At 37.6% G+C, this 17,497-nt stretch overlaps 1 protein-coding gene across 7 annotated transcripts in view; it reads right to left on the reverse strand.

The window, feature by feature from the left end:
- arhgap17a (Rho GTPase activating protein 17a) overlaps positions 1-17,492 on the reverse strand; it is a 62,968-nt gene extending 45,476 nt beyond the window's left edge. For 3 of the 7 annotated variants that reach the window (XM_062056112.1, XM_062056111.1, XM_062056114.1), the window contains exon 1: positions 16,946-17,492. In XM_062056112.1, the coding sequence (XP_061912096.1) occupies positions 16,946-16,998 (53 nt within the window). In that variant the 5' untranslated portion in view covers positions 16,999-17,492. Of the gene's footprint in view, positions 1-16,931 lie in introns of all 7 variants that reach the window. The other 4 variants (XM_062056115.1, XM_062056110.1, XM_062056109.1 and 1 more) reach the window with 2 other exon arrangements.
- Between the last annotated feature and the right edge of the window lie 5 nt (positions 17,493-17,497).

Genomic DNA, 17,497 nt, shown 5'->3' on the forward strand with positions numbered 1-17,497 from the left:
ACAAGTCGAAAGCCAGATAATATGTCTTCTAATAGGTCCTGTTATGCGGCCCTTATACACACACACACACCATAATAATAACCGTATGTTGAAGCACAGTATGTCTGACTACAGTAACCGTAATTACTATTGGCGTTAACACACTTTTTGTGTCTTTTTACGCATTGAAATCAAAAAGGACCCGCATTTCTGAAAGTCCACGTGTCCCCGGGGAGCGAATTTTTTAAATTATTTTTTTTACCGACCCTGCCTTCTCCGGGTCAAAACTCCGGTTTGGTTGTTTTTTTTATCGATTATCGCTTTCCGCCGGTGTCGTGCGAAATTCTGTATCCCTGAAATATTCTGTATCCCCTGCCGCGGGAGCGAGCATTGGGGCGGAGCTCTGTGCCTTGCTCAGACAACGGCAGCACTTCCATGTTAATAACGATGTCAATGATACAAAATGTAGAGTCTTACGATCATGCTTTGATTGTCAAAAATGTTGTTGGTGTAAGATGTGACATTCCGACCTGAATAAATGCTTTTGATCATCTGTACATGACGTGTTGTATTTGTATTCACATCGCTGCACAAGCTTCTCTATTGTATACGGTGTCATGCTGCAGAGCGGTTGGTCAGCCTACCTATTTTATGGAAATTACATTATTAACATCCTTTAATTTGGTTTATTTTTTATTTCATCTTCTAATAGATTAAAAAAATAACACCAATATAATGGGAACAAACACTACAGGGTAGACTCAATTCCATGTTAAAAAAACACACAAAAAATCCCCTATTTTATGCCAGAAAATCTGTCCCAATTACGTTTATTTTCCTCAATCTATGAAATAACTTCATGTGGATTATATGTACAGACTTGGCATTGAACAAAACTTGTGAATTTGGACTCATTTTATTAATGAAAAAAAAAAGTCAGTAGGGGATACAGAATATTTCAGCATATTTCTGTACTGCCATAAAATGTGTCCCCCTTCTATTTCCCTCAAACGATGTACTAACTTCATGTGGTTTATTGTGTACACTTTTAGTATCATTTACAGCTAAACGTGTACATTTGGACTCATTTTATTAATTACAAAAAAGTTAGTAGGGGATACTGAATATGTCAGCATATTTCTGTGCTGCCATAAAATGTGTCCCCCTTCTATTCGCTTCAATTGGTGTACAAACTTCATGTTTATTCTGTACATATTTAGCATCATCAACAACAAAACCTGTGAATTTGGACTCATTTTATTAATTAAAAAAAAGTTGGTAGGGGATACATAATATTTCAGCCTACTTTTTTTCTTTTTTTAAATATTTTTTTCATGTGATGCTCAATCTATAAAACAATAATGAAAATGTTATTGTTACACAAAAAAGATAGATCTAGTAGAAAAATACACTTTAATATAATTACAACATTAGCAATGCCTCTCAAAAGTACTTAACAATAGTCATACAAACAATATCACTATTACTTGCAATTTATTTTTGGGCAACAACACAAGCGAAAGATAAATAAGAACTGCAAACACACTGGCACAAAAGTTTAACAATCTATACATATTACTAGGAACTAGGGCTGTCAAAATAACAAGTTAATCATGTGATTAATCAGAAAATATATTAGTAATCATGTACAGACTTAAGTTTAATCATTCAATTTATTTTGGCTGTACACTGCTATACGGTCAGTGATCAGATCAATGCGTAAGTCAGTACAAAAATGAGTAAGAAGACTGACTGGTGTGATCGCTGGAAAATTCACTTACATAATACACCCTTGAAGAATTGTAGATAAAACAGTTTCTAAGTTTTGTGCAAATACTGCAAATGACATGGATTCAAGTGAAACGTTTAAAAACTTTCCTGGATGACATTCTCAGAATAAAATTGTATCTGTGTAAGCTTCCATTTTGCAAGAGAGTAATCACCTGTAGATGTGGCGGTTTTTAAAGGACTGATGATCTACATACAGGTGAGAATAATCAATTAAATGTGTCATACGCATGTATGCCCTGGCACACGATTTATCATAATTTCATGACCGAAGCAAAAAACTTTTTTCACTTTTATACTGAAATAAATACACCTAAAATGTATTGAATAAAAATATAGAGGTAAAGTTTAGATCCATGAAGGAAAGAAGAAAGTGACTAAATGTTTATAACTGAATACATTTACATATGCATAAAAATGTGTTTTCTTTTGTATTATTTTTACAATGAATTAATTAATGTTTATAACAACCTTTTTCCAAAACAGAATTCAGAATGTGAGCTATAACAGGATAATGCATACATTTATAATTTGTTTTCAAAACGGTTACACAAAAGTGGGACCCCATTTTTATGACTCGATGAGGTCCCTGGGACCACATTGTGAAAATTCCTTGCGCCAACACTGCGTAATGCACCGAAAATCCATTAAGCAGTGCGGCTTCGCTTCGTAGCTTACCTAAATCGCACTAAAACATTTTCACAGATTTTTGAGCACTGCGTTGTTCTATATTCTCAATGAAACATCAAAGTTTTGGGCTTGCTTTCCAACCTGTACTTACAAGCGTTTTTTATTGAACAGGCTTCAACCTGCAGTTTACACGTATTTCTCATGTGTGACTGCCATCTACTGATCATTACACCATGTACCAAATAAAATTGCTTCGAGGTCATTAAGCACAACCAGAATTAATCCGTACATTAAACCCACCGGGTTATAAGGCGCACTGTCGATTATTAAGAAAATGAAAGGATTTTAAGAGCACCTTACAGCATACACCTTAAAAATGTGGTAATAGTAACAACATTAATTTTAAATGCTTTGTAGTTTAGTCTGTGTTACAAGTAGCAGTCTCTACATTGTATAGTTCAGGATGGGGCGGTTTAGTTTTTTAGGGATGAATAAGCGGTCCTGGACACATATATTCCCAAACACATGTTTATTCTCCTCACAATGACAGCATTTCAGTCAGATTTACATTAATTTCTGTAATATGTTTGCGTTTATTGGCGTATTTTGTTTTATTGGCCAATTATGTGATTCCATCCCTAATTACGTAAACGTGGAAATCATATGGCCTTACTTTTTTGTTAAGTTTAGTGTTTATTGATTAAATATACTCACGCTGTGTCAAATAAAATGTAGCAAACGTGGTGAGATCCCAAACTTCTAGAAGACGTGGTCTTTCTTTTACTCATACACTCACTTGTTTGTTTCACCGTTACAAGCTCAGGAAGTAAGGCCAATTAATAATTTTTTTTCAATTATGATATTTTTATGATTGTGAAAAACAAAAATCAAAATCAAGATTACAATTTTATTAACTGTCCTGCCCCCGCCTCTTGGTGAGATTTTCGACAACTCCATGAGATGGCAATAACTGCATTTGAACTATTTTGAATGGTAAGCATCCAGCAGCTTTATCTACCTCTGCATGCGCTTTAAAATGTTGGCTGTGCCACTCGGCTCAGCTGCTGTTTAAAGGCCTACTGAAACCCACTACTACCAACCACGCAGTCTGATAGTTTATATATCAATGATGAAATCTTAACATTGCAACACATGCCAATACGGCCGGGTTAACTTATAAAGTGCAATTTTAAAATTCCCGCCACACTTCCGGATGAAAAACTCCTTTGGATATGAATTATGCGCGTGACGTCACAAAAGCAACGGAAGTGGTTGGACCCCATCGGACCCGATAGAAAAGCCTCTTGTTTTCTTCGACAAAATTCCACAGTATTCTGGACATCTGTGTGGGTGAATCTTTTGCAATTTGTTTAATGAACAATGGAGACTGCAAAGAAGAACGTTGTAGGTGGGATCGATCGGTGTCTTAGCGGCTAAGTACAATACTGTAATATCTGTGATATTTGCATTAGTGTACTGTGTCTTTAAGGGTTTGGGGAACGCGCATGCGCGAGTGAGTTGGCGGAGAACTTGAGTGTGTGTGAGCGTGACTTTTGGCTAACAGCAGCTCGTGTATGTGTGTGCGTTACTTTTTGAACTACAACCAGTTACCGCTTGTTAATAAAGCGATTGAGCAATTTGTTTAATGGACAATGGAGACTGCAAATAAGAAAGTTGTAGGTGCGATCGGTGGAGCGGCGGACTACAGCAACACCAACACCAGGAGGTTGTGTTGTGTTTTGAGCAGGATAACAGACGCACTACGGTGAGTCTAGCTTTGGCTTCCAAACATTTGATCGTTTCCCCATACGTGCGTGTCGATATGTGCATGTGACGTACGTAACTTTGGGGAAATATATGTTTCTTGCCGACTCTGATGGCGGCCGGGGTGTCGTCAAAAGCGTACAACGCCCGCCGCCGCATCTAAGTTAGCTACGCAGCTAGGTTAGCTTCTGTTTTTTTAGCTTCGCCAAGCGGAATATTATTAATCGTGTATTTACATGTTCATGGTTTAATAGTATTATTGATCTTCTGTCTATCCATCCAGTCAGGGTTTTTTTTTATTTAGTTTCTATCTGCATTTGAGACTGACGCTATCGCGTTGGCTACGCAGCTGGGTTAGCTTCTGTTTTTTTAGCTTCGCCAAGCGGAATATTATTAATTGTGTATTTACATGTTCATGGTTTAATAGTATTATTGATCTTCTGTCTATTCATCCAGTCAGGGTTTTTTTTTATTTAGTTTCTATCTGCATTTGAGACTGACGCTAGCTTCGCCAAGCGGAATATTATTAATCGTGTATTTACATGTTAAATGATAATGATAGATGGGTTATACTTGTATAGCGCTTTTCTACCTTCAAGGTACTCAAAGCGCTTTGACAGTATTTCCACATTTACCCATTCACACACACATTCACACACTGATGGCGGGACCTGCCATGCAAGGCGCTAACCAGCAGCCATCAGAGGCAAAGGGTGAAGTGTCTTGCCCAAGGACACAACAGACGTCACTAGGAAGGTAGAAGGTGGGGATTGAACCCCAGTAACCAGCAACACTCCGATTGCTGGCCCAGCCACTCTACCAACTTCGCCACGCCGTCCATGTTCATGGTTTAATAGTATTATTGATCTTCTGTCTATCCATCCAGTCAGGTTTTTTTTAAATTTAGTTTCTATCTGCATTTCAGACTGCTGCTATCACGTTGGCTACGTAGCTAGGTTAGCTTCTATTTTTTAGCTTCGCAAAGCTGAATTATTAATAGTGTATTTACATGTTCAGTCACTGTGAATGTCCATTTCGCGTTCTCGACTCTCATTTTCAAGAGGATATAGTATCTGAGATGGTTTAAAATACAAATCTGTGATACACAATAGAAAAAGGAGAGAGTGTGGAATCCAATGAGCCAGCTTGTACCTAAGTTACGGTCAGAGCGAAAAAAGATACGTCCATCACTGCCTCTCAAGTCCTTCACTGTAACGTTCCTCATCTACGAATCTTTCATCCTCGCTCAAATTAATGGGGTAATCGTCACTTTCTCGGTCCGAATCTCTCTCGCTCCATTGTAAACAACGGGGAATTGTGAGCAGCACTACCGCTTGTGACGTCACGCTACTTCCGGTACAGGCAAGGCTTTTTTTATCAGCGAGCAAAAGTTGTGAACTTTATCGTCGATTTTCTCTACTAAATCCTTTCAGCAAAAATATGGCAATATCGCGAAATGATCAAGTATGACACATAGAATGGATCTGCTATTCCCGTTTAAATAAAACAATTTCATTTCAGTAGGCCTTTAAGACACATGCATGTTAGTAGTATTACAACATTGGTTCTGTTCATGCTCTGTTATGCAATATACTTTTTAATTAATTTTAATGACAGAGAGCTACACTTTCCTTTTCGGTTTCTCGGGCAATCTAAATGATAAAGTTTGAAACATTTAGTTGTTATATACAAATAGTTTTCAGATTTCAGGACTAACATATAATTCCCTCTAATTATTGACCAATTCCAATTAAGTGTCCCATACTTTTTGTGGTTTACATAAATATTAGCTCTTGCTATAATATATATGGCAATACTTGCAGACCAAAACATCTAGATTATCTATAAAGTATTTACCATTACTTTTTAATGTTTAGCACTAGTAGTCAGTTGTATTAGTCCCAATATGACATTGGTTTACTGGAAGCTCTCACTAATAATACACACAAGACTTATTTGTTTCTCAATACTGAAACAAATGAGTCTACTTGTCACTTTCAATGTATTTAATTTAAGTGAAACATTTTGTCACAATCTAGGATTTTCTAGCACCAGACAAATAATACAATCAGAATATTCACATTATTTAGAAAGCGAAACCCCCCGGAATGTATTATTTTGTCATCAGTGACTGACAATTAAAATGTTTTGTCACTATACTTGAGGGATGTTTTAGTGTCACCCAAGAATAATTTCGATAAAAAAAGAAACTTCTGAGGGTAAACAAAGAGCAGTCTCATTTAACTGTCATTGAACTACACAAACAGCTGACACACCTCACTGTCCTGGTGCAGTCTGATGACACCCAGGAAAACATCCATTTCCTCTTGAATGGACTGTGACATTATGTTAGGAGGAAGATGCCCTTTCTGACACTGACCGACCTGCACAAGCAGTGCATGAGATTGCATAACACTGAGCTTTTTGAGATTAGAGAGAGATTAGAATACAACGGTTTACAAACCTTGTAAATGGCTACCAATATGGTAGGATAGAAATTGTGATAAGATTACTGCTGTGGTAATTAATTGAATACATCTAGATCAGGGGTCCCCAACGCGGTGCCCGCGGGCACCAGGTCGCCCGTAAGGACCAGATGAGTCGCCCGCGGGCCTGTTCAAAAGAAAAAAAAAAAAAAAAAAATTTAAAAATTTTTTTTTTTTTTTTTTTTAATTAAATCTACATAGAAAACACAAGATACACTTTCAATCAGTGCATCAACCCAAACAACCTCCCCCATGCACACTCATCCACACAAAAGGGGTTATTTCTTTCTGCTACCAATATTCTGGTTCCCACAACATAGACAACACATCTGCAAGGGACACAGTCCCTGAAGCACACATGATTGTATAGGCTGCTGGTCCACTAAAATTTTCATTAATTACTATTTTTTTATGTAATTATTTTTATATTGTTTTACTTTCTTTTTTATCCAAGAAAATGTTTTTTATTTATTTATCTTATTTTATTTTTTTAAAAGGGCCTTATCTACAACAGACCAGGTTGTCAATGAAATTAGATTTTTTTAGAGGGTTTTTTAAACCAGGCCCAGTCCAGATAATGTCCAAGTCGGACTCAGCAACACACACCTTCATTCATGTACACAGAAAAAAATTAGGGAACACAACAGATTGCATATAATTTATAAACAAAACACTTTGCATTCCATTCGAAAGGATGTTCCCTTTAGATTTCCGATCCTTAACATTTTACATTTATCATAATTAAGCTTAAGGCCAGATTGCTGTGAAAATATGTCCAAAAGATTAAGAAGGTTCCGCAAACAATGAGGAAAAATCTTATCTTTGTGAATCAGCCTTTTCTGACATGAACTTCATCAAGAACAAACACAGAAGATGCCTCACTGATGCACATCTGCAAGACTCACTCAGAGTTGCAGTGTCAAGTTACACACCAGAGTACAACACACTAGTTAACAGCATGCAATGCCAGGCTTTCCACTAACTGACAAAGAAACAGATAACAGATTTGGTGTCCAGTTCAAAGTGTGACATGATTTAAAAATTTGAGAGTTTACTTTTGTATTTTACATGAGTTATTATTTGTACAAACATGGTGCAAAGTAATTCATGATTTGTTAAAAAATGTTAGTGGCTAGCTAGTTAAAATGGGATATTGTGATTTCACAAGACTGTCTTAGAAGTGATCATTTGAAAATGTTCAATTTGAAAAATGTGCACTTAGAGAAAATATAAAAATAAAGTGTTGCATATTGATATTTATCTGTTTCTATATATATATATTTATTGTGAGAAATCATTAAGATGATCAGTGTTTCCACAAAGATAAATATAATTAATTATTAATAATAACAGAGTTACAGGTAAATTGAGCAAATTGGCTACTTCTGGCAATTTATTTAAGTGTGTATCTAACTGGTAGCCCTTCGCATTAATCAGTACCCAAGAAGTAGCCCTTGGTTTCAAAAAGGTTGGTGACCCCTGATCTAGATCAACAGTGATGCAGCAATTACTCTCATGTGGTATGTTACATTTATAGCCTGATTACACAAAAACTACATTAAAATATCCCATAAAATGTTGTAGCGAGATGACCCTTGTCAAATAAAAACATGTGAAACCTTGGTCCAAATCTGGATTGAAGTGCAAATATAAATAAATAGGAGTTTGTTTTTACCCTTACCGATTAACAAGTTCTGAATTTCTATTCCTAACATATTGTCACTTTAAACAACCAAAAAGGAGTCAACAAGCTGACAAACGGAAAAAAAACAAAAAACAAATAAAGCACTTGAGAAATGTATCATCACTTTGTATGATAGCATCCCATGTGTTTATTCCTAACGTCTGAGTAATTTCACATAAAGAGAGGAAATAGTACTGTAACTGTATGAACATTCTCAATGATTATTATTATGCCCGTAGGAGTTTGACAAAATATCGATATGGCAAACCATCGCAATATTTAACGTTACTATAATTATCGAATAGCACACTCAAGCCACCACTACTACGGCTGGAACCTTTTTGTAATTATTTAAATCAAGATTAATAGAACCTTCTACTTTGATTTTGGTTAGTGTATGATTATTCCACTCTGAAACCAGTTTATGCTCTAAATATTTGTATAATTTTGTAATTATAACGTAACTGAAAAGCACATGCACAGATGAACAATTAAGGAGTATTTCTTGAAACAATGGGATTGAAAATACATCAGATGGAATGAAAATGATTTGCAAAAAAATAAAATAAAAGACCACATTTTTCTTAAAAATTAGAAAATAAAAAATAACTTGTATTTCTATCCAGGAAAATCATTTTGAATACTGTGGTGTGTAGAATTGTGTAGTAATAACTCTCAAATTTTGAAAAAGTGTTTTTCTTTTTGTTATACAATACAACTGTAGCGTTAAGTTATTTTACAAACCTTTCCATATTGTGTAAAATTTGTAAATTATTCTGTTAAGGACAACTGCTCGATGGCTTGTTGTTGGGAGCTTATAAGTAGCTTGACTCTCTCTCTGTTTTGTGACATGCATTGTTTATATCCAGTAACAAGATGCTGCTTTCTACGATGTCGTCCTTATTGAAGCCAAAGTATGCCCACACAACTGACAACAAATTCCTTTTTGGTACACGCTACTGGCGTTGTACTGACGGCTCAGTGTTTGTGTTTTACTCCATGACGCTTCTGTTTAGTGGACTGGATGGGACAATGTCACATGACATGACTACTTCTTCTGCTGCTCTTCTGGCAGCTTTGACACTTAACGACATCCAGCGGCCAGGGTTTGTGCTGATTGGTCAGCCACCAATACGTATCAAACGATTTATTTTTTTAAAAAGTACACTGCCATTGCCGATTAATGCCTTTAAATTGCGATCATAAACGGTGATCCCCAATGGTTAATTAATTTTGTATTCATTCATCCCTGGTTTGAAAGTCTGTATGTCAGTTATGATTATTTTTGGACTAATCGCTCAGCCATATCACATATCTTTTTTTTCTGCCGCTATAAACTTATTTCAGCTTTCCTCTTCATTTAGTCAAGTCAGTGTCTTACATGTTACATTGACAATTTCTCGTGCCTCCAAATAAGGACATTTTCTACATACCGACCGGTCATGTGCCTCATGTTCTCTTTCTCTGTACTTTTTACCTTCTTTTTGAGAAACCCTGTAACTGGTAGGCTTGAATCCATGCTGCCAAATCTTGTATGACTAGTTTCATACTAGCACTATAAGGTTTTACCAGTTTGTACCTTTGGCCCACTGCAGCAAACACAGATGTACTGTATGGGGTCAAGGAGTTTAAAGACAGGCACCTGAAATAACCAGTCTATGTGCGGAAGACATGCCCCCCTTCGATTTTACTGTATGAATCTATCTTGCCAAGTATCTCTCACTCATTCGCTCTAGAAAGCACTAGCTTATGTCTGGGAGGCAGTTTCCTGTTTGCAAAAGAAGCAGGAGAGATTTCCTCTAAGCGGCTGCATGCTGGACATAGCGTTCTGCCTTCGCACAATCACAGGAACCCAGGGGGCAGCCTAGACGGCCTAGTTACTCCTTGCAGACACGGATACACAACCAGGCACCACTTTCACCCTCAAGGTTTGCTCAATTTTCGCCCAAATACATAAACACTTACATGCCATTCACTCAGACGGAGGGATGGACACTTTTAGAGCATAAAAGTAATGCACTCTCTCCCTTACACAGAGTCATGTGCACGTGTCTGGTTTATGCATCACATTTCTTTCAGCTTTAATTTACAGCTGGTTCACTGTGCAAATTAATATTATGACTATACCAGCTGCATTACCTCTCCAAATCCTCAATGAACATTATTAGGCAGACTATTGGTCCTGTTCATTGATGTCCATAAAACAAACAAAAGAGCAAATCATGTTTCTGAATGTGTGCTTATCATTGGAAAGATCTGCAGACTTACAGCAAATATTTTTTTTTGAACAGTTCTCTTAAATTCTTGGCTTTTTTGTACGGCATTAAACCAGACAAATGGAATCAATCTGATGGAGATAAAGAGCCAATAGCCTATTCTCCATTATTTTAAAAACAACGATGATGTTCTGGCAAATCTGTCACAGCAACAGGACATATGCCCCAATCAGCAATACAAACAGAAAGTGATAAATTACTAGTATGACCCTTTCACAGGTTTTATGTTTAAGGTTGGTAGACAGACACATCAAAAACAACCTACAGTGAACCAAAAGCATGCACAGAATGTGTAATATCAGCACATACGCAGCTTGAATTATTGGTGCCGTTTTCTAAGAGCCACAAACTCAGAGGACCAAATACCTCACAAACCATCGGGCTGTTGCATTGTCTAACTTAGAAGAAAAGACTGGTTGACTATCTGGAATGCATTCATTGTGAAATTCAGTCAGTATTGCTAATTGCGCCAGATTGCAGTCAAAAGGTAACTGTTGTTAAGGTTAGAACAGGGTTGTCAAACTCATTTTCATTGTGGACCACATCGCAGTCATGGCTACCCTCAAAAGGCTGTTTGTAACAATGAATAATTTATTAATATAAATGTAGGGACGGCGTGGCGAAGTTGGTAGAGTGGCCGTGCCAGCAATCGGAGGGTTGCTGGTTACTGGGGTTCAATCCCCACCTTCTACCATCCTAGTCACGTCCGTTGTGTCCTTGGGCAAGACACTTCACCCTTGCTCCTGATGGCTGCTGGTTAGCGCCTCGCATGGCAGCTCCCGCCATCAGTGTGTGAATGTGTGTGTGAATGGGTGAATGTGGAAATACTGTCAAAGCGCTTTGAGTACCTTGAAGGTAGAAAAGCGCTATACAAGTATAACCCATTTATCATTATCATTTATTTACCTTAATGATACTATTACACAATTGCCTATGCATTTGATAACAGTATATTTTTTACGTAAACTGTAAAAATAAATCTGTAGATTTTGTTGGTAGCTCACATTTTATTGTAAGATTTCCTGTGGTTTTTACGACATTTACTGTTAATGGAAAAGCATACCACAGTTTTTGATGGTAAAATTCTGGCGACTGAGCTGCCAGTTTTTTATCGAATACACTGTAATTTTTACAGTGTACAATTTGATGGATAACTTGCTTTAAAGTCAAAATGCAAGCAGATGTTTGAGTATGTATTTTTATTCTAACGAAAAAAAAGTTTTAAGTTCATAATGATATAATATTAATATTATTAAATCATGTTTAAAAGCTATGAAATTGTCTGTATGTAGTACATGTATTTTACCATTTTTTTCTGTCAAGTACTTTGACACATATTTCCAGGCTTTTGCTGACCACATAAAATTATGTGATTTAAGTTTGACATCTGTGGGTTAGAATGTGAAGTGAAGTGAATTATATTCACATAGCGCTTTTTTCTAGTGACTCAAAGCGCTTTACATAGTGAAACCCAATAAGTTACATTTAAACCAGTGTGAACAGACAATGTTCATATAGCTTAGATCAGTGGTTCTCAAATGGGGGTACGCGTACCCCTGGGGGTACTTGAAGGTATGCCAAGGGGTACGTGAGATTTTTTTTAAATATTCTAAAAATAGCAACAATTAAAAAATCCTTTATAAATATATTTATTGAATAATACTTCAACAAAATATGAATGTAAGTTCATAAACTGGACATCAAATCAAGTAGGCATTCATTACCATAAACTCAAGAGTTTCCCCCATGCCATGATGGTTTGACCCTCACTAAAATGTCTGTCAAAAAGAACTGTGAAAAGAAATGCAACAATGCAATATTCAGTGTGGACAGCTAGATTTTTTGTGAACATGTTCCATAAATATTGATGTTAAAGATGTATTTTTTTGTGAAGAAATGTTTAGAATTAAGTTCATGAATCCAGATGGATCTCTATTACAATCCCCAAAGAGGGCACTTTAAGTTGATGATTACATCTATGTGTAGAAATCTTTATTTATAATTGAATCACTTGTTTATTTTTCAACAAGTTTTTAGTTATTCTTATATCTTTTTTCCCAAATGGTTCAAGAAATACCACTACAAATGAGCAATATTTTATACTGTTATACAATTTAATAAATCAGAAACTGATGACATAGTGCTGTATTTTACTTCTTTATCTCTTTTTTTCCACCAAAAATGCTTTGCTCTGATTAGGGGGTACTTGAACTAAAAAAAATTTCACAGGGGGTACATCACTGAAAAAAGGTTGAGAACCACTGGCTTAGATAAATAACCATACAGTATTTGTATCAGCTAAGATCTAAAAAGGAGAATACAAATTATATGAAGAAGTCAATAAGTTTCCCAATAATGTGCTGGAAGAAGACTGTTTCTGACCCCTTTCCCACATAGAGTAATGAGCAACACAAACTCTTTGTTTGAAAAGAGCCAGGTATATTTTGCTACTTTACTGTATTTATGCTTCTGGGTTCACATTTGAGTCCTATTTTTTAAAGATTTTCACTCAGCTTTTTGTTGGCCTTGTTATGCTCCCATTTGGTGACAGCATATCTGGTGTTTTGGCGTGGTGGTCGGCATTCCCTCAGGACTATGACCTAGACCAATATCTCTGGCGGTCTCGTTAGTCCTCGACCGTGTTCACACTTAACCAAACGAACCATACCAGCCAAGCAACAGATAGTCTGTTTAAACCGGATTCTTAATGCTCTTGTTGCCAGGTTACAGCCATAAATATGACACCAGCCACCTCCTGTTGCCTAAATTATATGAAGTCAGTAAATTTCCCAGTAATGTGCTGGAAGAAGACTGTTTCTGACCCCTTTCCCACATAGTAATGAGCAACACAAACTCTTTGCAGTGTTTCCCATAAACTGCCAAGATACCTGTGGCGGTGGGGGCGTGGCTATGGGCGTGGTCACCATGACATCATCAAGTAATTTGCATAATTTACTACAATGATTTGATTTTCTCTAAAAAGGCTCAAAAAATGTATAATTACTAATTAATAATAACAGTTTTGTTTTAAACGTCCATCCATCCATTTTACAATATAATTACAACACTTTATGTACATATTTATATACAGATTTGAACAAAAAGTTATTCACTGAAATATATTTATTAATTGTGGTTCATACAAAAAATATATCTTATAAAATATAAAAGCTAAAATGTCTCAAAGCTCTGCCCCTTTAAAGGCCTACTGAAACCCACTACTACCGACCACGCAGTCTGATAGTTTATATATCAATGATGAAATCTTAACATTGAAACACATGCCAATACGTCCGGGTTAACTTATAAAGTGCAATTTTAAAATTCCAGCCACACTTCCGGTTGAAAATCTCCTTTGGATATGATTTATGCGCGTGACGTCATAAAATGCACGGAAGTGTTTGGGCCCTATTGGACACAATACACAAAGCTCTGTTTTCTTCGACAAAATTCCACAGTATTCTGGACATCTGTGTTGGTGAATTTGTTTAATGAACAATGGAGGCGGCAAAGAAGAACGTTGTAGGTGGGATGGATCGGTGTCTTAGCGGCTAAGTACAACACTTACAGCAACACAACAAGGACTACTTACCCTGATAGAAGACGCCTAGCTGATGCTTGCCGCCAAACCCACGGATTAAGTTCTTCGTCGCGCCGTTGATCGCTGGAACGCAGGTGAGCACGGCTGTTGATGGGAAGATGAGGGCTGGCTGGCGTAGGTGGAGTGCTAATGTTTTATCATAGTTCTGTGAGTTCCGGTTGCTAAGTTGCTAAATTAGCCTTAGCGTCGTTAGCAACAGCATTGTTAAGCCTTACCAGGCTGAGAATTTTTAACCGTGTAGTTAGTGAAGTGAATTGAAGTGAAGTGAATTATATTTATATAGCGCTTTTCTCTAGTGACTCAAAGCGCTTTACATAGTGAAAACCCAATATCTCAGTTACATTTAAACCAGTGTGGGTGGCACTGAGAGCAGGTGGGTAAAGTGTCTTGCCCAAGGACACAACGGAAGTGACTAGGATGGCGGAAGCGGGGATCGAACCTGCAACCCTCAGGTTGATGGCACGGCCACTCTACCAACCGAGCTATACCGCCGTTACTCTACCAACCGAGCTATACCGCCGTTACATGTACATGGTTTAATAGTATTTTTGCTCTTCTGTCTATCCTTCCAGTCAGGGGTTTATTTATTTTGTTTCTATCTTCATTTGAGAACGATGCTAGCACGTTAGCTCAGTAGCTAAGTGTGTCACCGATGTATTGTCTTGGAGATAAAAGTCACTTTAAATGTCCATTTCGCGTGCTCGACTCTCATTTTCAAGAGGATATAGTATCCGAGGTGGTTTAAAATACAAATCCGTGATACACAATAGAAAAAGGAGAGAGTACATAGTCCTGTGAGTTCCGGTTGCTAAGTTGCTAAATTAGCCTTAGTGTCGTTAGCAACAGCATTGTTAAGCCTTACCAGGCTGAGAATTTTTAACCGTGTAGTTACATGTACATGGTTTAATAGTATTTTTGCTCTTCTGTCTATCCAGTCTTCCAGTCAGGGGTTTATTTATTTTGTTTCTATCTTCATTTGAGAACGATGCTAGCACGTTAGCTCAGTAGCTAAGTGTGTCACCGATGTATTGTCTTGGAGATAAAAGTCACTTTAAATATCCATTTCGCGTGCTCGACTCTCATTTTCAAGAGGATATAGTATCTGAGGTGGTTTAAAATACAAATCTGTGATCTACAATAGAAAAAAGAAAGAGTGTGGAATCCAATGAGCCAGCTTGTACCTAAGTTACGGTCAGAGCGAAAAAAGATACGTCCATCACTGCCTCTCAAGTCCTTCAGTGTAACGTTCCTCATCTACGAATCTTTCATCCTCGCTCAAATTAATGGGGTAATCGTCACTTTCTCGGTCCGAATCTCTCTCGCTCCATTGTAAACAATGGGGAATTGTGAGGAATACTAGCTCCTGTGACGTCACGCTACTTCCGGTATAGGCAAGGCTTTTTTTATCAGCGAGCAAAAGTTGCGAACTTTATCGTCGATTTTCTCTACTAAATCCTTTCAGCAAAAATATGGCAATATCGCGAAATGATCAAGTATGACACATAGAATGGATCTGCTATTCCCGTTTAAATAAAAAAAAATCATTTCAGTAGGCCTTTAATTAGTGCATACTAAATAATTTAACTTTAGCCTACTACTACAACCATATTATTTACCAGCAACATAAAGTGAAACAGAGACAGAGGTGTCCTGCCACAGTCAGTAACAAATAAACAGAAAACAGTAGTGGTGGTAGATAGACACAGAGCTTCATCAAACATCTGATCCACTGAACAAAGAGCTCCAAAAATCTTGAACTTTAGACTGCCATCAGTTTTACTCCCTACACTTAACCATGTGTTTCCTACTGCCTGCAGACTTTGCACCCTTTGCTGTATACACATGTTGTGTTTCTAATATAAATACATTTAATAAAGTCAAATACAAATAAGGCAACAAGAGAAGTATCCTACACTTCTGAACAGACGATATGGGCATCTACATCAACTATATGATTTGCCTGAGAAGCTGGAGAGGACAAAAAAATAAAATAATATTTTTTTTATTTGTGGCGGACGTAATTCTTTCGTGGCGGGCCGCCACAAATAAATTAATGTGTGGGGAACCCTGCTTTGTTTGAAAGGAGCCAGGTATATTTTGCTACTTTACTGTATCTATGCTTCTGGGTTCACGATTGAGTCTTATTTTTTAAAGATTTTCACTCAGCTTTTTGGTGCGGTGGTCGGCATTCACTCAGGACTATGACTAAGACCAATCCCTCTAGCGGTCTCGTTAGTCCATGACTGCGTTCACACTTAACCAAACGAACCATACCAGCCAAGCTACAGATAAAGTCTGTTTAAACTGGATTCTTAATGCTCCGGTTGCCAGGTTACAGCCATAAATATGACACCAGCCACCTCCTGTTGCCTCCATCCATCTGGTCTTGCCAATGAGGTGTTGGCTGGTTGACTTTAACTTCTGACAGGAGTTAGGAATGCAAAAGACTGTATTCCACACTTGCGTGTCCGGTTTTAAATAATCCTATCATCTTTAGGACAACACTGTGCAATGAATAGAAATATTTTAAGATTCTAAACTGGCAACCATTAGAAGCACATTCATAAAAGACAGTTTCTTGTCTGTGTTCATGTGACACTCATTTTACAGCCCCATAGCGAGAACTGATTGTATGAAAGTAAGCCATGAAAGAAACAGCATATAAAGTAATATTGTATTATAGAGTTAATGCAAGTAGCTATTGCTGAGTGTAAATGACGTACACTGCAATACTTGCCTGCCAACTGTTTGATTGGCGAGCTGCTTCATGCGATTGAACTGCTTCTTCATTTTCGCCGTTCCAGTCGCGTCCTCCGAAGTGCACACTTGGAAAAATGTGGATTTTGGATTGGCATGAAGTTCACACAGCCTCTCCCTGTTTCAACTCTCTGTCGTTGGGACAGGGGAAACATGCGCTAGCCATTGAGCCCAAAGCCAATTAATGTTGGTGTTGCAGCCTGCTAGCTCTTAAGTTAGCCTTTCCGAAGTGGAAGTGTCTTCAGAGAAGTGCGACGGCATGGTCCGCCAACTTGCTTTTCTTCATATGTCCGTACATGAAAGCCCCAAAGTGGTCAGCCGTGGCAAACTTTACCGACTCCAACAGCCTTTCATCACTCTTCACGGCCGGACAGCCACGGTCGACGAGCCGCTAGCCGACAAGCTAATGTTGGGTAATCCGTCCAAGCGCCTTCTCTCTGTGGAGAAAGGAGAGTGGACAGCAGCTCCGGCGCGAGGGAGGGAGAGAGACACTCATTGACAGTAAGAGAGGGAGCGAAAAAACGGAAGTTGA

The sequence above is a fragment of the Entelurus aequoreus genome, linkage group LG08 (genome assembly GCF_033978785.1).
Source record: "Entelurus aequoreus isolate RoL-2023_Sb linkage group LG08, RoL_Eaeq_v1.1, whole genome shotgun sequence".
In the NCBI taxonomy this organism is placed as follows: domain Eukaryota; kingdom Metazoa; phylum Chordata; class Actinopteri; order Syngnathiformes; family Syngnathidae; genus Entelurus; species Entelurus aequoreus.